The sequence below is a fragment of the Mustela putorius genome, unplaced genomic scaffold (assembly GCF_011764305.1).
Source record: "Mustela putorius furo isolate JIRA1106 unplaced genomic scaffold, ASM1176430v1.1 tig00003867_pilon_pilon_pilon, whole genome shotgun sequence".
Lineage (NCBI taxonomy): Eukaryota > Metazoa > Chordata > Mammalia > Carnivora > Mustelidae > Mustela > Mustela putorius.
The window spans coordinates 15,986,827-16,006,523 of NW_025422019.1; the positions used below are offsets into that span (position 1 = coordinate 15,986,827).

At 46.2% G+C, this 19,697-nt stretch overlaps 1 protein-coding gene across 3 annotated transcripts in view; it reads left to right on the forward strand.

Annotated features, from left to right (window-relative positions):
• MGAT5 (alpha-1,6-mannosylglycoprotein 6-beta-N-acetylglucosaminyltransferase) overlaps positions 1 to 19,697 on the forward strand; it is a 337,061-nt gene that overhangs the window by 126,737 nt on the left and 190,627 nt on the right. For all 3 annotated transcript variants that reach the window (XM_004774276.3, XM_004774275.3, XM_013046749.2), the window contains one exon: positions 12,676 to 12,840. In XM_004774276.3, coding sequence (XP_004774333.1) covers positions 12,676 to 12,840 — 165 coding nt within the window. The remainder of the gene's footprint in view (positions 1 to 12,675; positions 12,841 to 19,697) is intronic.

Consider the following 19,697-nt stretch of genomic DNA (forward strand, 5'->3'; position numbering starts at 1 on the left):
TTGAGTCCACTTTAAGACATCTTCACATAAGGTGTGCATCCAAATGTTGTGTTTCTCTGTCCTCTGGAAATGCCTTTTTTTTTTTTTTTTTTTGAGATTTTATTTACTTGTCAGCACAAGCAGGGGGAGCAGCAGGCAGAGGGAGAGGGGGAAGCAGGCTCCCCACTGTGGGGCTCCATCCCAGTACCCAGGGATCATGACCTGAGCTGAAGGCAGCCACTTAACGACTGAACCACCCACACCCCTGGAAATGCTCCTTCTGCATGGCAGGTCAGAGGCTAGTGGTTAGGAGCACGGGCTTTGGAGGCAGGCGGTGTGGTCGTGTCGCATTCTGGCTGCGGAGCCCGGGCCCTCAGAGTGCAACACGACTACGTGATTGCGCATGTAAGTGAGGTGCTTGTGTCCAGTGTTGCTTGTCTGACGAGTCCTTGGCCTGCCCTAGAGCTTGCACGCTGTCCTCTCCTCCCCCATCCTTGTTCTGCCGATTTGAAAAGAGACTTCTGAACTTCTTTTGGAATTGGGGAATTCAGAAGTAGTGCCTGGAAGATGTCCCAGGCGGCCTGTGTGGAACAGTCGGAGCATTCATCTGTGGGGTGTGGACGGCGTTTCTGCGCGCTCCTCTGCCACGACGAAGAGGGGGTGAGGGGAGAGGGGGTGAGGAGGAGAGGGGCGTGTGGAGCCAGGGCCTCCTGCCGCAAGGCCTCCACCGCATCTTCCCGGCCCGCGTGGCAGGGCCATGCCGGTCAGTGACTGCACGGGAACTGTGTCCTGAATGCTGTCACTCACCCTCGTCAATGCCCTTCTTGTTTCTGAGGTGAATTGATCTCTGTCTCTGTGGCCTGACCCAAATTCTGATGCCTGGTGATTGCCTCTTATCTACGACACTGGCCCTGTCTGCTTGTGCCGCCCAGGGCCATGAGAGACAGCCTCCCTTAGTGGCGCATCCACATCTTAGTTGCTGCAACCTTTCTTGCCTCTTTGGTGCCCTTTGCTGTTCTGGATGCAGGGACTGTGGCTCAGGCTGAAGCAGTGTAGGCCTTCAGCAGGTCTGCCACCCTCCCCTGCCCGTTTCCCGTTTCCCTGCTGTGGCTTTTCCCTCTTGGCCTCCTACTCTACCTTACCTCCAGTGTCCGTCCTGACTGCCTGGACTTCTTGAGCCTCAGTTGTCCCGTTGACTGGCTGTTACCCCTCAAGCCTGGCACTCTGGGATATGTCTGTGTGCTCTGCAGCTATATGACAGTGCAGTCCTTGTGTATACAGTTAGAAAAAGACGGAGGGGGGGGTCCCTGTTCTTGTGAACGCTATGTTCATTTTGGAGGGAGAAATAATAGAGACAATATCAGATAGTAATTCCAAGAAGAAAGATGAGACAGGGATGTGTCATTCTTTAAAAAATGCACGAGGCGCTACTTGGAACGAGAAGGTCAAAGAAAGTCTCTTAGGTGTCTCCCCTACTGACGTTGGGGAGCTGTGGGTGGGGTGGGAGGAGGGCCCTTGAGGCCCAGCAGGCCAGGCAGAAGGCAGGGTGTGTGCCCCAGGCCTGCAAGTGCACTCTTGGGGCAGAACTGAGGTTGCTGGGGCTGAACAACGGGAGCCAGGAGCGGTGTGGAAGGGGCCCTTATGGGCTCTGGATCTCAGTGTGACGGCAGGGGGAGAGGAGTGCAGGGGGAATGGACGTTCTTGTGAGGGAGTCTGGCCTGCCCTGGGGCCTGGGGGCCTTGGCCCCTCCCTGTTTTCTCCTCACCCCCCACCCCTTAACTCCTGGGTTGGGGAAGAGAGGTAAAGAGGAAGAAGCTCCTCCTGTTTCCTTAAAGAGGTGAGGTTTGCGAAACGTGGGCCCTGGAGAAGAGGGTAGGATTTTTGGTTGCTGGTCAAAGGGCAATGCATTGGGCTTCAGGTGGCCCTTGTTGGCCTGGGGATGCCCACTTCTAAGACATTGACCTCATTTAGGGTTCTGCTCATAGGCCAAAAGGAGGCCCCCACTGTGATGCTGGCATGGTGGCCTCTTGGTAGCTCCTGCTCAGTGTTGCAGACCTATATAAAGTCTGGAGAGTTAGATGAGCTTTTCTGCATGTTTGGTCCCACCCCTGCTATGAAAGAGAAGATGAAAAATACTTAGGTTGAATTTCACCAGAGATTTTAAAAAAAGCCTGTGAATGGCTTTTTAAAAATTGTATTTATTTTTCTTTCTTTCTTTCTTTCTTTCTTTTTTTTTTTTTTTTTTGGCTCTGTTCCTTCAAATATGATCAAGGCACTGTTTTCTTGGAGGGCTGGGGCGCTGTGGAGAACCACCATTGCCAAAGCAGCAATTCTCCACCCTTGAGGGAAACACACTGCTTTGGAGTGACACTGGGAGGAAGAGAGGAGCTGGGCTGGTCAGTGTGTCGGAGGAGCGCCGTGGTTGCTCTACGGGACGTGGCTGTTGTGATTAAAGGAAGGGCTTTCTGCTTTAGAAAGTTGGCAACCTAAAACAGGCCTCTCTGGGCTTGGAGCTCTTCCAGGGCTGTGTGGTGGCAGTCCCCCCACCTGGCACCCCGGCAGAGCCAGGCTGAGTTTCCAAGCACGCCCAGCAGGGCCGCGTGTCTGAGGAGGGCCTCGGGGGTGCTGTAAACAGAACAGTCAGACTGTGTCTCTGGCAGGGATTGGAGCCTGTTCTTCTGCTCTCTTTGTCCACAAGACCTGTCCTTTCCTGCCTCATTGCTGCTTCAAGTCCTAGCTTGAGGAGAGAACAGGCATGAGGGGATGTGTGTGTGACTCTTGGGCTCATAGTGCCCGGGCCCCTAAAGTGGGGTTGCTCCCTTCACCCAGGGGCCTGTCAGAACCGGCTGGGCAGACGTCATGCCACTGTGGCCACCCGCAGGAGCTGTGGACCCTTCCCAGACCTGTCTGGGTACCAAGCTGTCTTCTGGGACCGCTGGCGGGGCGGTGGCTGAGCGCTCGCCTGTCCCCGAATTCCTGCCTCCGCCCTTCCTCCCACCTGCGTGCCTCCTCTCCCCAGAGCTTGCTCCTCCTCTCCTTCCGTTCTCTCTTTCATGATTTCATTCTGTCTTACAACCCCTAGACCACCTATTTTTCTAACACCTAAACCACCTCTCATTACATAGTTACTGGTCTATCGCTCATCTCTCTCCTTCATGTAGCAGGTGAGCCCCCAAAGAGCAGGGATTTTTGCCCCTCTTGTTCCCCCTGTGCTGCGGGGCTCAATGCGTGCCTGGCCCTTAGTAGGAGCCAGGAGTGATCGGCAGCAGCTCCTTCACCCTCTTATCTGTGTGGGACCGTTCCAGCTGGGGCTAATTGGAAAGTCAAGTTTTTAGGGAGATTGGAAATGAGACGAGATTCCCCCTGCATTCCATGTCTGGGGGTGGCTCCGAGTGGCTCTTGTGCTCCTGATTCTGACATAGGAACCAGTGTTTATTCTGGAACATCGTTAGAGAGTGTTCATATGTGGCTGTAGGGTTCCTTACTGGGTGTGTGACCTTGGGCAGGTGACTGATGTTTTAAAAGCCCGCTTCCTCTTTTGTAAAACTGAGGATATAAGAGTATCATTCACCTCCGAGGCTTGTTGTAAGGCTCACCTGTTACAAAGCTTACTTAGGCACTTAGATGAGTGAAAAGCATTCATTGTTGGGAGTTCTCACTAACCGGGGCCGACATGTACCGACGGCTGTTAGCACCGCACCAGAACTGTTCGTGTGAAGTGGACGCTTGTTTATACGTTTGAACATAAGGCTTCAAGAACGTGTTTATGTAGCTGTTCTCCATGTTTACAAGGGATAAGACATGAGAGGAAGTAAGGTTCCTCATGTTTACAGGGGATAAGACAGGAGAGGAAATAAGCTCCCCTCCAGAGGGAGGGAGACAAGGACAAGCGAGGCTTGTCCACCAGAGTCACCAGGCCTGCCGTGACAGCACCAGCGCTGGGCCACGCCGGCCAGGGCTGAGGACAGGGTTGAGGCTCCAGACAGAATCTGTCTGGCTTTTCCCTGGGCCCCTCTAAAAGTGTGCGGGCTCTACAGAGTGACTTTGGCATTTTAGAAACAGGAGATGTGACTGTCACTGCCCCATTCAAAAGAGAAGGCTTCTCCCTGTGGGCTGGGAGCTGGGCCGGATTTGGTGAGCTCCCGCCATCTCTGAAGGAAGGCACTGCTGGAGGGCACTGTCTCTGGTACGGTGGTGAGCGGGAAGGAGGAGTGTGTGGTGGCTGCCTTTCCTGACGGTGAGGGAGGTGTGCACCCCGGGGAGTCTGGTCAGGACCCTGAGTGACAGTGGGCTTGACCACTCAGAGCCCAAATCCATTTCTGTTCTATAAAAAGGATTAAAATGCTGGACTCCAATTCCATGCATCCGGCTGGGTATCAGGAAAATTGAGAAAACAGCCCAAGAGCTCTGTTCTGGATATTTACAGATTCCAGGATGCACTTGAGATCATCAATAGGCCAAGATATGATTTTTTTTTTTTTTCCTCACATTCTGCTGCCTAGAAAATGCCTGGAAATACTAGAGACACCCCCCGAGCACCTCAGGAATAACATTTGCTTCTGCAACACATTGGAGTCAAAGCTGAAGTCTGCCCTTGCAGCCGAACCCAGGAGAGAACAATAGTCAGTAATATTGCGCATCTGAGCTGCCCTTTCTCTTTGAGGTGGTGGCTCAATGACCATTGTGACATGGTGTGGCTGCCCGTGACAGCTGCGGGGCGAGAGCATGGTCACAGGTTTAGGTGGCTTTAAGAATTCACATGCGCAAGGCAGTGAGGGTCAATCACTGAGCTGTTTTGAGGGGCAGGGGGTGCCTTCTTACCTGACATCAGGTACGTGGGGCCAGTATCTTGGGGAGGGTAGAATTCACTGCACTGGATATATTTCAAATAGCATTAAACCTCTGTGATTGTCAGAGTACCGTAAATACAGAAAGTGGAGAGCATGTAGGCCGTAAGGCAGTGAAAAACCCTGGACACTCTCGGTCCTTGACCTGGGTGGGCTTGGTTTAACATGAAAAGAAAGAAGTTCATTTTCAACGGAAGCAGCTGTGTGAGTCACCATTTCCAGACTATTTAACGCAAGATAGAAGATGCTGTCAGTGAAACACACAAGGGCGAGGATGATGCCACGCCCATTTCTGTACTCGAAGAAATAAAGAATAAAAAGTAAAACACTCCCTGACCCCAAATCCAGATAAAATTTGATTTCCTTCCAGTCCTTTTTAAAAATGCAGATCCATGTACATACGTCATTTTTTAAAAATTGGAATATTTCACATACAGCTTTTTAAACTCTCTTTGTTGTATTTTCTCATGCCCATTAGATATTTTTAATGGCCATACACTTTTTTTTTTAACCATCCGTTCAATAAATATTCAGTGGGCTCCTGACGTTAACAGCCGGTGGTGATAAACAGAGATGACAAGATGCCTGCTCTGCCCTCCCTGAGTTCCAATCCAGTGATTTATTCTGTCTTATGAATGGATAGGCATATGTAATTTAATCTTTTTGTTGGGCATTTAGGTAGTGTCCAGTTCTTATCTATAATAAATAACATCATGGTGTCCTTGTACATAATAAATGGACTGGATTTTGCTTATTACTCTAACTGTATTGTCTTTCTGTGTAGAGGTCACTGTGAAATTAAAAATATATAACTGATGAAACTTGACATTCTGGCAGTCAGTGGAAGGGAGAGGTTGGGGCTAATTCTTTTTTCATTAGCACCTTCCTTTCTCATTAGTGCCCTGTCTTTGCTAGTTTCTCCAAAGCAGCAAGTGAAGCTGCCCCTTGTTGAAGCTCTGCCCTGCAGGGCAGCCATGGTGGAGAGGGACTTGGATTAGGAGCAAGCCCAGATGCAAATAATATTTTCCAGTTCAGATATAAGTCCTTGCTCATTGCACGGTTGGTTCTGTGCCAGCAGGTCATGCTGGCTACACCTTAATCCCATTGTGGCTGTGCCCAGCGTCCTTGACTCGTGGACTCCACAGATTCTGATGGAGGGCCTTGAGGACAGAGCCTGTGGAGGTTGGCCTGGAGGACAGAAGGCTAGATAACTGCTGCTTTGGAAGCATGTCCCCTGGGACAGGGTGGGCTACCAGAGGCCCCAAGCACCTTCCTGGATCATTCCTCAAATACTGATTGCCTGAATAATCTGGGCGGTTGGGGTTTACTGCCCTGTCTAGACCTATAAACTGATAGACTTTCCTACCAACAGGAACCCCTTTGTCTTGAAATCCCATCTCTTTGGGCTCCACCTTTGGAGGCACGTTTAGCTGGCAGTGAAATCACCTTGGCTGTCCTGCTCAAGAATGTGGCAGCTTTCTCCAGCTCCTGCTCACCCCCTGGAGTCATGCTTTCTGGAAATGAAAACTTAAGCTGTCAGGGCACCTGTTCTGAGATTTTTGTCGATCTCGCCCTTGATCAAAGCACTTCTAGTACGATAGAAAGCAAAGCTAACTTCCCCCAGAAGGACATTTTAAATGTTTTCAATTGCTTTGATCTCATCTTTGTCATGTACAGTAAGTTTTAGGAATATAGAATTCCGGTAGTAATGTTGGGATTAAATTTTTATGGCTAAGGCTTTGAAGCACAAACAAAATTTTAAAACCCTGTTAGTAATTGAAAGTTGTAATCCTGCTGAGGACACATTTTACTGCTATAATAACTGTAAAACACAATGATAAATATAAAAATGTTACACTAGAATTTGAAGGAATATTTTTGCCCTAATTTCTTTATTAAGCTCTGTAGAACTTATCCTTAGGTGTACAATCTTATTGGATAAGTGGATTATCATTAAGACTAAAACATAAAAATGTTCTGGTGTTTAAAATTGCAGTAAAACAGATTTTGCAGGTTTAACTGTAAAATGCAAAGGTGAGAAATAATTTCATCCCCTGGAAAGGTATGATTTCCTTAGCCTTATTGATGGGAAGTCTCTTCTAGTCCATTTGTTTGTTGATTAATTCATTCATATGTTCACTTGTGTAACACACACATAACTGAGCACTGTAGTGTGCCAGTTGGTAAAGACACAGAGATGAAATTGGCAACATATTTGCCCTTGTGTATTTTGTTGACACTATCTTTTATCTTGTGTCGAACTGTCTTGAAATAGGGACTCTAAACAGCTTCTTGTTGAAAATAAACTTCTTTTCTTTCACACTGGAAGAGAAAACATGCCTATCCAGGTAAAGTGCCTAGGGAGCTCAGGGTTTTGGATTGCTTTATATTCCATTTTCATTTTGAGGAAGAAAGTATGGAAATGCAAACTCTGTAGTATTTTTAGTATGGGAGTTGCTCAGCGAACAGTGGCATCAGTGAGCCTTGAGGATGGTTGGGATATGATTTAACAAAAGCATGTGGCAGAAGCCCAGAGGTTAATCCCCAGTAAATGTGCTCAGAGGCAGCAGGTCAGAGACACCTGCTGCCTGGCAGGTCCACAACACTCCTTCAGAGGCAATAGGTAAGTGCCATTGGATCTGGAACCAGACTGTCTGAGCTGGAACCCTTGATCTGCAGTCATCTGGGGCAAATGACTTCATCTGTCTGTGCTGCAGTTTATCCTCTGTAAAATGGAGATGGTAACAGCAATACACTCCTCATTGTCTTGGTAGGACTCTGTGAAGCAATGGCGAGAAGTGCTGGGGACAGCAGCTGACACAGCTCAGTCAGTGGCGCTTTGGGGGTGGGGCAGTAGTGGTGTTGGTGGCACGTCCTGTAGTTGTGATAGTGAAGCGTTAGTGTCTTTCTCATGGTCATGACTTCTCCTCGTTGCACCATGTCACACCATGTCACACAGTCACAGAGGTCACCCTCTAGTAGGTGAGTTCAACAGGAGAGAGTACGTCCCTTATTGGGGACTGTATTTTAGGAATCGAGGAAGACTGGCTTCTTGTTTTTTGACATTTTTTTAGTATAGTTGACATACAATGTTACATTAGTTTTAGGTGTGTGACTTAGTGATTGGACAAGTTTGTACGCTATGCTGTGTCTATCACTGGTGTGATTACCATGTGTCCCATTACATCACTATGACAATGTCGTTGACTGTGTTCCTTATGCTGCGCCATTTATTCCCGTGACTTACTCATTCCGTAACCAGAAGCTGCTCTGTCCCACTCCCTTTCACCCATTTTGCTCATCCCCTACACCCTCCTCTATTGCAGGTGTTAGTTCTCTGTATGTATAGATCTGATTCTGTTTTAGTTGTTGTTGTTGTTTTTTTTTAAATAAGGTATTTGTCTTTCCCAGTCTGACTCACTTCACTTAGCATGATACTTCCCAGGACTACCCATGTGGTCCCAAATATCATGCACTCATCCTTTTTATGGCTGTGTAGTATTTCTTTGTGTACATCACATTTTTTTTATCCATTTGTCTATTAATGGGCACTTTGATTGCTTCCATAATTTGGCTATTGTAAATAATGCTACAATAAGTACAGGGGTGCATGTGTCTTTTTGAATTAGTGTTTTCGTATTCTTTGGGTCAATACCCAGTAGCAGTATACTGGATTATTACTGGTATTTCTATTTTTAATTTTTTGAGGAACTCCATACTGCACCCAATTGTATTACCACCAACAGTGCAAGAAAGATATTTTTTTCTCCATGTCCTCACCCACATGTATTGTTTCTTGTGTTGTTGATTTTAGCCATTCTGACAAGTGTGAGGTGATGATGTCTCATGGTACTTTTGATTTGCATTTCCCTGGTGATGAGTGATATTAAGGATCTTTTCATGTGTCTGTTGGCCCATCTGGATGTCTCCTTTGGAGAAATGTTGATTCATGTCTTCTCCCCGTTTTTTAATTGGATGATTTGGTGGTTTGGGTATGTTATAGAAACTCTTTATATGTTTTGGAGATCAGCCCCTCATCGGATATACCATTTGCCATTCTTCTCCCATTCAGTAGGTTGTCTTTGTTTTGTTGATGGTTTCCTTCACTCTGCAAAACCTTTTTATTTTGTTGTAGTCCCAATAGTTTATTTTTGGCTTTTGTTTTCCTTTCTCAGGAGACATAGCTGGAAAAATGTTGTTATGCCCAATGTCAGAGAAGTTAATACCTGTGCTCTCTTCTAGGGTTTTTATGATTTCAGGCCTCACATTTAGGTCTTTAATCCATTTTGAGTTTGTATTTGTGTGTGGTGTAAGAATGTGGTCCAGTTTGATCTTTTCCATATAGCTGTCAAGTTTCCCCAACACCATTTGTTGAAGAGTCTTTTTCCCATTACATGTTCTTGCCTGCTTTGTCATAGATTAATTGAACATGCAACTGTGGGTTTATTTCTGGGCTCTGTATTCTGTTCCACTGATCTATGTGCCTGTGTGCCATTACCATACTATGTTGATTACTGCAGCTTTATAATATATCCTGAAATCTGGAATTGTGATACCTCCAGCTTTGGTCTTCTTTTTCAATATTGCTTTTGCTATTCAGGGTCTTTTGTGGTTCCATACAGATTTTAGGATTACTTGTTCCACTGCTATGAAAAATATTGTTGGTGTCTAATAGCGATTCCATTAAATCTATAGACTGCTTTGGGTAGTATAGACATTTTAACCATACTCTTCCAGTCCATGAGCATAGAATATAGTATCTTTCCATTTGTTTGTGTCATCTTAAGGGTGATGTAACAGTTTTGTATTCTCCCTAGGCTGTCCTCCACCAATGACTATCACTGATAACTATAGTTTGGGGTGGGGCGGGGGATGGGGGGTGGGGTCTCTGTCCCATAGTCCTCTTACCTTTTAACAGAAAGACAAAAAATTGCAGAAGGTTACCAGCCCTCGAGAGACCATCAGCTTGGGCTGGGCCTCCGTCAGCTCCTGAGAGGAGGAGGGCTGATTCCTTCATTGTACTTTGCATTATATTTGTAGCAGTGCCTCCAGTTCCTTAGCAAATGGAGGTCACGCATAATGCAAGTTCGGTACAAAGGGGTAGTAAGGAAGAAAGGGTTGGGAGCGTATGCCCAACTCAGTGGTTCTCACACTGGGGCTTCGTGCCCCTCTCCCCCCAGGGGCATTGACAGGAGGGGTTTTGGTCTTCATGTGGAAGGATTGCTATGGTCGTTCAGCCTCTAGAGGCCAGGGGTGCTGCCAAACACCCTTCGATGGATGAGACGTCTCTCCACAGCAAAGGATGGTCTGGCCCAAAGTGTCAGGAGTATCAAAGCTGAGAAAGCCTGATTTAACCCATCTTAGGGATCCCGGGCTTCTGTGTCTAGCTCATCTCAATTGCGGGTAATACTTAAATGCCATTTTCTCTGTGGACTGCTTGGCTGGTGGTAGGGCCTTCAGGCAACAAGGCTGGAGATAGAGGAGCTTGATCTCCTGCATCTGCGCAGGGCTTTTGTCACACGCTGCAGCCACCTCCCAGTGGCACCGCTGCCCCTGCCCACAAGGGCCGGCCTCTGGCGATCTTCAGAATTCCGGAGAAGCAGTTGATGCTTTCAGTTCATTGTAAGCGCACAGCTGGTGGCCGGCTCCCGTTTCTGCCAGCTGAGGGTATGCCAGGGTTGACGGTGAGTCATGCTGACCACGGGACTGCAACTCCTGGAGGGCAGTGAGCTCATGACCCTTCTGATAAACTGATGAGAGTCCTGCTTTGCTCAGGAAGACATTTCTTGAGGAAGGATGCGAGCGTTTCCCAGAGGAAGTTTTATTTTTTATTTGTATGTGTAGCAGGTGGTTATATAGTGCTTCTCATGTACCAAGTGGTGTTCAGAACATTTTGTAAGAATTAACTCATGAAGTCTGCATAACAACCTAAAGAGGTTAAGTTTATCCTTAGCACTCGAGAATGAGGATGTAACTGAGAAACGTTGTCTCCAGAATCTGGGCCCTCAACCACAGGGCTCTGGAGGAAAGACCTTGAACTTCACACTTGGGCTCTTTTTCTACCCTGGCTCTTGACTTCTGGCTGGTCCACTGAGGCATCAGGGAACAAGGCCAACCCGATTCAAGTTCCCACTCCAGTTTATTATCTCTGTAGCCGTGAGCACGTCACTTCATGCCTTTGAGCTTTGTGTTCTCCTCTGTAAAATGAAGTCATTTTACCTCACCTACCTCACGGAGGAGGCGAAGGTAATGTGGGGCTTCTTAGATTTGCGGGTGGGCTGTAAAAGGCATTCAGGAAACATTAGCTCCCTTCTGCCCTTCTCTGCTGTGATGGTGTTTTTAGCCTGTTGCTCTAATGTCGTAGCCGTCTTCTTACCTGTAGGTGAGAGACGGGCTGAAGAGCGAGAAATAGCCCTGGTTGGGTATTTGTTAGAACGAATGAACGAACTGCTGCAGAGGTTGACCTTGTGAGGAAGTCTGATGTTCCGCTCGGGGAGAGTGGTGGGGAGGTTGTGCTTATGCCAAACAGAAAGCACCAGACTTTGTGGGTTTGCTTTCTGCTTGCAATAGTTAGTCTGCTCCTGCCATGGCTCTCATCTGTATACCACCAACAATATAAACTTCCATGTCCAGTACACATCTTTGTTTCTGTTCTGATGACTTTCGTCTCCACCTGGCAAAATAGGACAGCCTGAGTGCCTTATGGCCAAGGTTCAAGGTTAGCTGGTTGTGTTCTGGGGCCAGTGAACTGATCCAGTGTGCGCTTCTCTCCTGGTCAGGTGAGATCACCTGCTCAAAGCAAGTTGGTACTATTCCCAGTAGGAGGGAAAGCGGCAACTTTGCACTTGTCTCAGCTCAGGGTGTTGCGTAACCTGCTCCCTACATGGTACTCTTCTCCCCGGAACCACTCCCAATTCACTCATGAAGCTGGACTCTAGTCCCATGGATGGCTGGCCAAGTGTCCTTCTGCCTTTAAAACACGTGCAGGTCAATGTATCTTTCTCTGATTATGAGTTGCCAGAGGAGAGAGGCTTAATTAATCTCCTTGTACGTGTGAAATACCTTGTGTACAAACTTTGTAAATGCTTTTGTATCCATGAGGATAAAGTGTCTGTCTGGAGAGAAGTGGAGAGAGGTGTTCCACAGTCAGATGTGTGAGAAAGGGAATCAGCTCTTAAATATAAGCACCATGAGAGAATATCCCAGCATCTAGAACAGTGCCTGGCACAGTAGTTGTTGAGTAAATATTTCCCAAATGAAGGAATGAGTCTGATCTTAATTTAAGTATCTTTCTAAACCTCATTGTAGTTACCTCTGCGTTAACCCAGCATGCCCAGCATCTGGAACTGTAGTCTTTATTAACTATTACCAAAGTACCCAACAAAAGTAAAGACTTGGCAAAAAAAAAAAAAAAAAAAATGGGATGTACTAGAGTATACAGCACTGAAACTAACAATGAACTTGGTCCAGAAGCTACTGTAAGACCTCGCTTCACTTGGGGGTTGTCATTGTATAGGTCAGACCCATCATGCTGTACGAAGGAAGTTAACAGAGTGCTTTGATAGGATGCTAAGAAACATGGAGTCTCCTTAGTGGCTGGGAATAATTTTATGTCCCCTCCTGCTAAACTCGTGTGACAGAAGAGACCAATGTGTTTTGTACTCTCTGTCATCTTTAAGATAGGGTTTTTCAAGACATGTCTTCAAGCAGTATTTCTCAACTATGCCACTCTTTTTGGTTCTTCATGTCAGAGACAGAGGAGGAAGAGGAAGAGGAGAGGAGAGAAAATGCACCAGACACATGTACAGAAGCCAACGAGTTTTTAAACTCTCTGCATTTTCTTTTACAGATCTGAAGAAAACTCTCGCCGTGCTGTTGGATAATATCTTGCAGCGCATTGGCAAGTTAGAGTCAAAGGTGGACAATCTTGTAGTCAACGGCACGGGAACAAATGCGACCAACTCCACCACAGCTGTCCCCAGCTTGGTCGCACTTGAGAAAATTAATGTGGCAGGTAAGAGCGGCTGTTGTGCGCCCTGACGTGGAGTCCAACCGTGCTCTGACCTGGGAAAAGAATCAAGGAGCACAGTGGTTCTTATTGGGGTAAAGCCCATCAACTTGGTACGACCCCTCTGAAGCTGATTTTAAATTTATTTTTGATTAACATGTTAAAAGACTTTAAAGGCTCATCACGATGTGTAATATCTGGTGGTTTCTGTGACACGTTTCATATAATAAGCTCCGGAATTCACTTTTAATGAGAAGATTCTTTGCATGGATAAATGGAATAGAGAGGTTATCTGGGAAGTTTGTGCCAGTTAGAGATCCTTTCTCCTCCCCGTTTTTATCAGACAGTTTCAAAAGTCTGTTCTGTGTAAGAGATTCTCCCCTTCCCGTTGTTAAGGAAGAGCCACCATTGCAAAAAATGCATTTTGTGTGTACATGGGGAGATAGAAATTCTGGAAATGGGACTGATAAAATAAACAGCCCCTGCCTGAGCTTGGGCTGCTTCTGTCGCTGCTCCCGGGCACCACCCTGCCTGTCTCCTGGGGATGCACTTTGTCTAGCCTCCTCTTTAAAGTGGAATCTTGGATGAGAGAAGAGGCATAGATTAAAAACCAATCCCAGATCACACACAGCCTGGTCTGCCCACGGCTTATGTGGATGCTCCCTTTGCACAGCCCTGGGGTCGGTCTGAGTCTCTGTGGTTGTGCTAGGATTTGCTTTCATTAGAATGAAAAAGCAGAGAGCCTGAGGATAAAGATGAGTTGCTTTGGGTGAAGTGTTGTAAATGAGTTGTCTGCGCTCCTGGTGGTGGTATCCAAACTCTACTTAATGGATAAAATAAGGAGCTGGGTTGCTTTCTGCTACTTTGAAAATCGAATTTAGCATCCTTTGGGGTTTCTCTCTACCTCTCACTTGTGCTGTAGAAATGTACAGACTAAAGTGGGAGAGATTCTTTTCCTTTCCTACCTCCCAGTGTCAAAACATTTAATTGTTTCCCATTATGCAAGCTTGTTGTATTACTTTTCTCTTCTGTTCTTTGCCCTTTAGCAAGTGTTAAATTACAAAATATATTTCTAATAATCCAAAGTGTCCAACCAAAGAAAGGTATTAAAAATAACTTTTAATTACAACACAGAGGCAGTGTCATCTGGGCCATAAATCCTATCTTCCCTGCAGTTTCCAACAGCTTCTGTAATTAGACAAGAAAACCTCCCACTGTGTTGAGCTGCTTATTAATAAATGGAACCCATGCCTCTCCAGTCTCCACTCCTCCACCCTGTCTGCAGTAGACAATGCTGTTGGACAGGTCCTATCTGCTGACTTCATGGCAGTTCTGCATTATCATATTTCCAGAGGTGGAGTGGGGTGCTCTGCCTTGACCTCTGCCGCCTCCCACTGTCTCTGTCCTATAGAGCCCCTGCAAACAGGTCTGTTGTCATTCTCTGCCCTGATGAGGGATCAGCCTTTGGCTGTCCTCTTTGTGTGCCAGGCTCACTGGGAGGCTAATCCTACCTAGGCTCCAAGTACCTGGGTCCAGAATTGTAGGTGGACCTCCAGGAATGAAATGGGAGGGAGTTGGTGACTACTTCTTTCTAATGGGTTCCCAGCCCCACATACTGAGTGAGTTAGTTGACTCGATTAACACACACCTCTTGAGCACATTCTCTAAGTTGTTAGCTCTGATGGGTCTCCTTGCCCCGTGCCACTGGTACTGTGTTTTACTGATAAAGAACCAAAGGATTTTGTGTGTTTTGTGGGGTTGGGGAGATGGGGGGAGGAGGGAGCAGATTTAGAGTTGTTCCTCTGATAATTAACTTCATTCTCCTTCCTTTGTATTTTTTGTGTGTGAACCACTCTGTCTTTGCGATTTTTATTGGCCAATCAGGAAAATAATCTAATGCCCAAATCTAATGCCCAAAATCCCATCGACGGTGGCCATGTAAATGGGGGTAGCTATGAGGCTTCTCACAAGAATGTGCATTGTGAAGGTGGGTAGAATTGAGGCATAGGGGTCTTATGGAAGAGCTACAGACTCCTAAGAATGGATTGTGACCCAGAAGATAATTGGAAGGGAGGAGAGGAAGCTAATATCCAGCAGCCATCCAGGAAACACCGGTTAATGTTTGTGACCCTTGGCACGATTTTACCCAGTCTTCTCAACATCTAGGAGAAGCTAGAGTTTATGGAGTTTGGGTGTTTGGAGCAGGGGCTACCTTTGGTATTGGAATCCCTTGAGCCTCAGCTTAAGACCGAGCACCATAAAGAGGAGAGACGGTGAGTATTGGCTGTCTTCCTTGCTTTCCTTTGTAAATCATCACAAATGGGCAAGTTTTGAAAAATAGGCTGCCATTTTCTTAGAAGTTCCTGGAGAGCTGACAGTTTCCTGGGATATTTAATAACTTGTCTAGTAAGGAAGTTCTCCATGTCTTAAGGGTCTGTTGTGGCCAACCTGTGTAAAAAACAAGCTTGTCCCTGTGTAAGCAAGTGCATTCCTCCCTTAGCGAGACCAGGAGGAAATAGAGCCATCCTCCTTTATTTCCCTGGAGGGTGGGGGAGGGGAGCTTTATAGTTTGTCAGCTAAACAACTTATATCTAACTCTTTGCCCTGTCTGCAGATGAGAGTGCCAAAAAGGACAGAAACTTCAGTTTGTAGCCCTTGCTCAGGAAGAAGCCATTTCTTGCTTTTGTTGCCCTCTCTCTGAGCCATGGCCCTACAGTCCCTGTACCCTTACTGTCCTAGCAGGAATGGCTTGGAGCTGGGAGAGAGTTCATTGTTATAGGGTTCCAGTTCCAACTGAGTGAAATTTTTCTTTCTCTCTTTTTGCATTAAGACATGTGGTAATTGCTCAGAAATGTTCTCCCTGGTGTGTCTTTACTGCTTACTCCGGTGTCTTACTGCTTGCTGATGTTTCTGATTGCTTACTGTCGTGTCTTATTGCTTGCTGATATATCTTCTAGTTGGCTCTAAACTGCTTCTAAATTGGGTACCATGGCAGTTGAAGAAGGGTTCCCTAAATTTATTTTCTTTTCGGGGATAGCTCCGTGTGTATGTGTGTATACATGCCCTTCCTCTGTTCGGCTGTGTTCTCTGTAACTTTTATCCAAAATGGCTTTTCTTTCTAAATTTATCACTCTTGGGCTTTTGGATGATGTAAAAGGGATGTTCCCCTAGAGAAATCTAGCTGGAAATGAACTTCATTGGAATCAAGAATTAGCTTGAACTGCATTTTTGAGCTTGGTTTATCTTGTTGAAGATATAGGTGAATCAAAGAAGCTAAAACCTAGATTAAAAAAAAAAATCCCCACCCTTCAACCAGTCACCTAGTAAATCAGTTTCTCTTCCCTGAAAGAACTTGAATGTTTCTTTGCCAAAATTATCCCCTTTCAGAATGATGTTTTTGTTTTTTGGAAAGACCAAGTCTGCTTTTCTCTACTTTTATGGTTTTAAATTATGATGTGGAGCGAATAGTGTTGGATCTGGAGTTCTTTGCCATGTGCTAACATAGGGGAAAGATTTAAAGAAAAAAAGAAGAAGAAGAAGAAGAAAAGAAAACCAAACAAAACAAAAAACTGTGATCGTGAACGTCCTTGCCATCTGAGGCCCGAGGGTGTCCCCTTAATCTTTGTTTAGCCCACAGTCTTGTTCAAAGCCTACCTGTTGACAGTACTCCGTAACTGCCCACGCCGATTGGATGATGCTGGAGGGGACAGCATGTGGTTTCACTGCTAAAAGGAGTTTCTCCTTCTGGAGAAACAACTTCTCCTCTTTTCCATTTCTGCTCCTGGGGATTTGCTTGGAAGTGGGGCTTGGCATTTCATTTCCCTTTCTCAAACCCTAGCAAACACCACCTATGAAGTAGGATTTTTTTCTCTTTTGGCTTTTCATATCTGAACTTCCCACAGATTCTTCCCTGCTGTGGCACCCTCTCGGCAGGTGATGGATACAACACTAGATTGTAATATTTTGGGGAATGGGCACGTGGTGCCGCTCTCCCCGTCAGGTGGGTGGGGGGGTGCATGTTTCCCTCTGCATTTCTTTCTTTATACTTTGAAGAACCAGCTCTCGTCTTTCCACATCAGCTGAGGAACTGATCAGCAAGGAATGTTTGCTAAAAGGCACAACTTAATGATAACATTGCTTTGCATTACGATCACTTACAACTGCAAGGTCATTTAGGAAGCACAGTCACAGACCTGAAGGTGCAGGCACAACTCCAGTGGCTGGTTTCTAGTATTGAGTCTACATGGAATGGTAGCTACGCCTGCGTTTCCCAAACATGAACAGCCATGTGCGGTGTATTTCCAGTGTCTGCTGGTGAAGTGCAATGTATTTGATCTGGGTTGCTGTTCCCAATAAAAAGAATCATAATTATTATTCTACCATTTAAAAATTGCAAATGAAAAATGTCCCCGCTGAGTTCCAGGACTTGCATTGGCAGTGCAATTTTCCCCCTTTTGTGCTGCTAATGGACCTTGAAATTAAGTTGCACCAGTGCTCTTTGCTCTTTGGGTCCCCCGTCTTATCAGTTGTGTTGGAGTAGCACCTGAAGTGCCCCAGCCCCCTGCCCAGCTCCACAGGTGGTCTTCTAGGGATCAGGTAACGGGCCAGCCTGTGGTGCCCGCAGGTGCTGCAGAGAAGCAGGACAGACCAGAGATTGCACGGTGCTTTCTTATTAATGTGAGCGAGAAACGACCATGTTTCTCCCATCGACACATCGCTCTCTGTTTCATTCTTTGTCAGGGCAGCACGAAAGACTTGGCTCCTTGTCAGAAACAATTCTTTTGATATCTTCCTAGAAAAATGTGTGTCATCGTTGGTGTGGTTTTCACTTCGTGTGGTCAGGGTGTTTTGATTTTTATCATGAAGAAGGAGAAGGAGTGCGGGAGGAGGAAGAGAAAGGAACATACGGTTCAAGAGAAGTGATGCCGCCCTTTGAGCATGGCTTTTACAGCATTGATTCTCAGCTGCAGGCGATTCTGCCCTCCCTCTCCCACCTACACATCCTGGCCACACGTGGCAGTGTCTGGAGACATTTTTGGTTGTCACAACTGAGAAGGTGCTATTGACATCTGGTAGAAAGAGGCCAGGGATGCTGCTAAACATTTTATAGAGCATAAGCTAGCCCCCACAACAGCGAACAGTCTAGCCCAAAATGTCAGCTATGCTGTGTTTGAGGAGTTCTTATTTGCAAGGTGGCGTGGAGTCTGGTGTTCCACGTGTGACCAGTGCAGAAAGACGCTGAGGATGTTGGGCTCAGCTCATGGGCCAGCTGAGACGTAAAGCCTCCTTCTCTCTTGCTCTCAAGGCTATTTGCAAGTCCTAAGCCCCAACCACTTTTAATTTTGCAACTGATCTTTAAGACCTCCAAGAAAGAGATTTTTATAAACTCCCAGAAGGCTCTTGGGATCCTGACCTTAAGAAACTCCTTTCCTGGACCCAGACCAGTAAATTTTTGGCAACACGCATTTCACTCCTGCTTATACAGAAGGTAATTATTTCTTTTCATGAAAGAGCCGCTAATTCAGAATAATGATGGCAAAGCAGCCTGAGAGAGTAGATTTAAATTACAAGAATGTTTTAGAGGAAGTTCTATTTTATTAATTTTAAGCAGAGTCTATAATTATCAAGACAGGAGAGAGTAAATTGAATAAGTTAAGGAAAACAAGACAGGTTCCCAAAGATGTACTTCACGGCACGAAACAGCCTACACAGCCTATTTGGAGCGGCAGGGAAGGAGGGGACCCTGAGAAAGGTAGGTTGAGGCAATCTGTGGAGAGTTTCCAGTGTAGAACTCGGGAGTTTGTGTTTGTTCTGTAGGCAGTGACAGCTGAGGAGGCTTTAAATAAAGCCGGCGGATAATGAGATGAGACCTGTATTTTCAGAGAAGAATTAATGGCCATGTGGAAGTGGGGTGCCTTAAAGGGGGTCCAACTGGAAGCCAGGTGAGAGAGTTGAGTGGAGGGCGGAGAAGGCTTGAAACCGGGCATCGCTATGACGCCCAGGGGAAGAGGGGATTAGAGTCCTATGGCGGGTGGAGCTGACCTGAGGAGGACACTGTGGACCATGCGAGAGGATGGGGAAGAAGCTGTCGTCATGACCGGGTGATGCCTTTATTGAGGAAACAAGCCAGCACCTCCAGTATCTTATGAAGACAGTAGCCACGTGTTAATGCAGGTTGTTTTGCTGCAAACCACATGTTGAAGAATATCAGTTTAAAGGAATTTGGAATGTTGGTTCCGGTGCTCAGGCCATGGATGTGTTCAGGCGGTGTTCTGGAGCCAGGCTGCTCTGGTTCGAATCCTGGCCCCACCACTTCGCACCTGGTGACCGTGGGCATCTTTCTGAACCTTTCTAGGGCTCTATTTTCTCGTCTGTACAGTTGGGAAAATACTAGTAATGCCCGCTTTCATGGGGGTTGTTGATGAGGATTAAGTAAACTTCTTAGATGGGTGGCTGGTACAAAGTCAGCGCTATATGAGTGTTAGCTAATTACAGTTCAAAGACATTAATTTTGTTGATGTCAGAATGGACTTGCATTGACTAGGAACTCAAATATCACCACCGGTAGTGACTATAATAATATTTGTGTAGTGCTGTATGGATTAGAAAATAGTTTCTCATATGTTACTTCATTTGAATGCTTTAAACTTACAATTCCCAAATTGACCTTTTTTTGTCAATACTTAAAGGCTTAGCAGGAAACCCATGTATTTGTCAATAATCTCTTAAAAGAGGCAAAAAAAAAAAAAAACCCCGAAAAACTCAGAACACCTTTAACAGGGAGTTGGGGGCCCATGCAGTTGTCTAGTTCAGAAGATGATGCTGAGCTCAGCCCTGCTGGGTACAGACATGGGGACCATTTT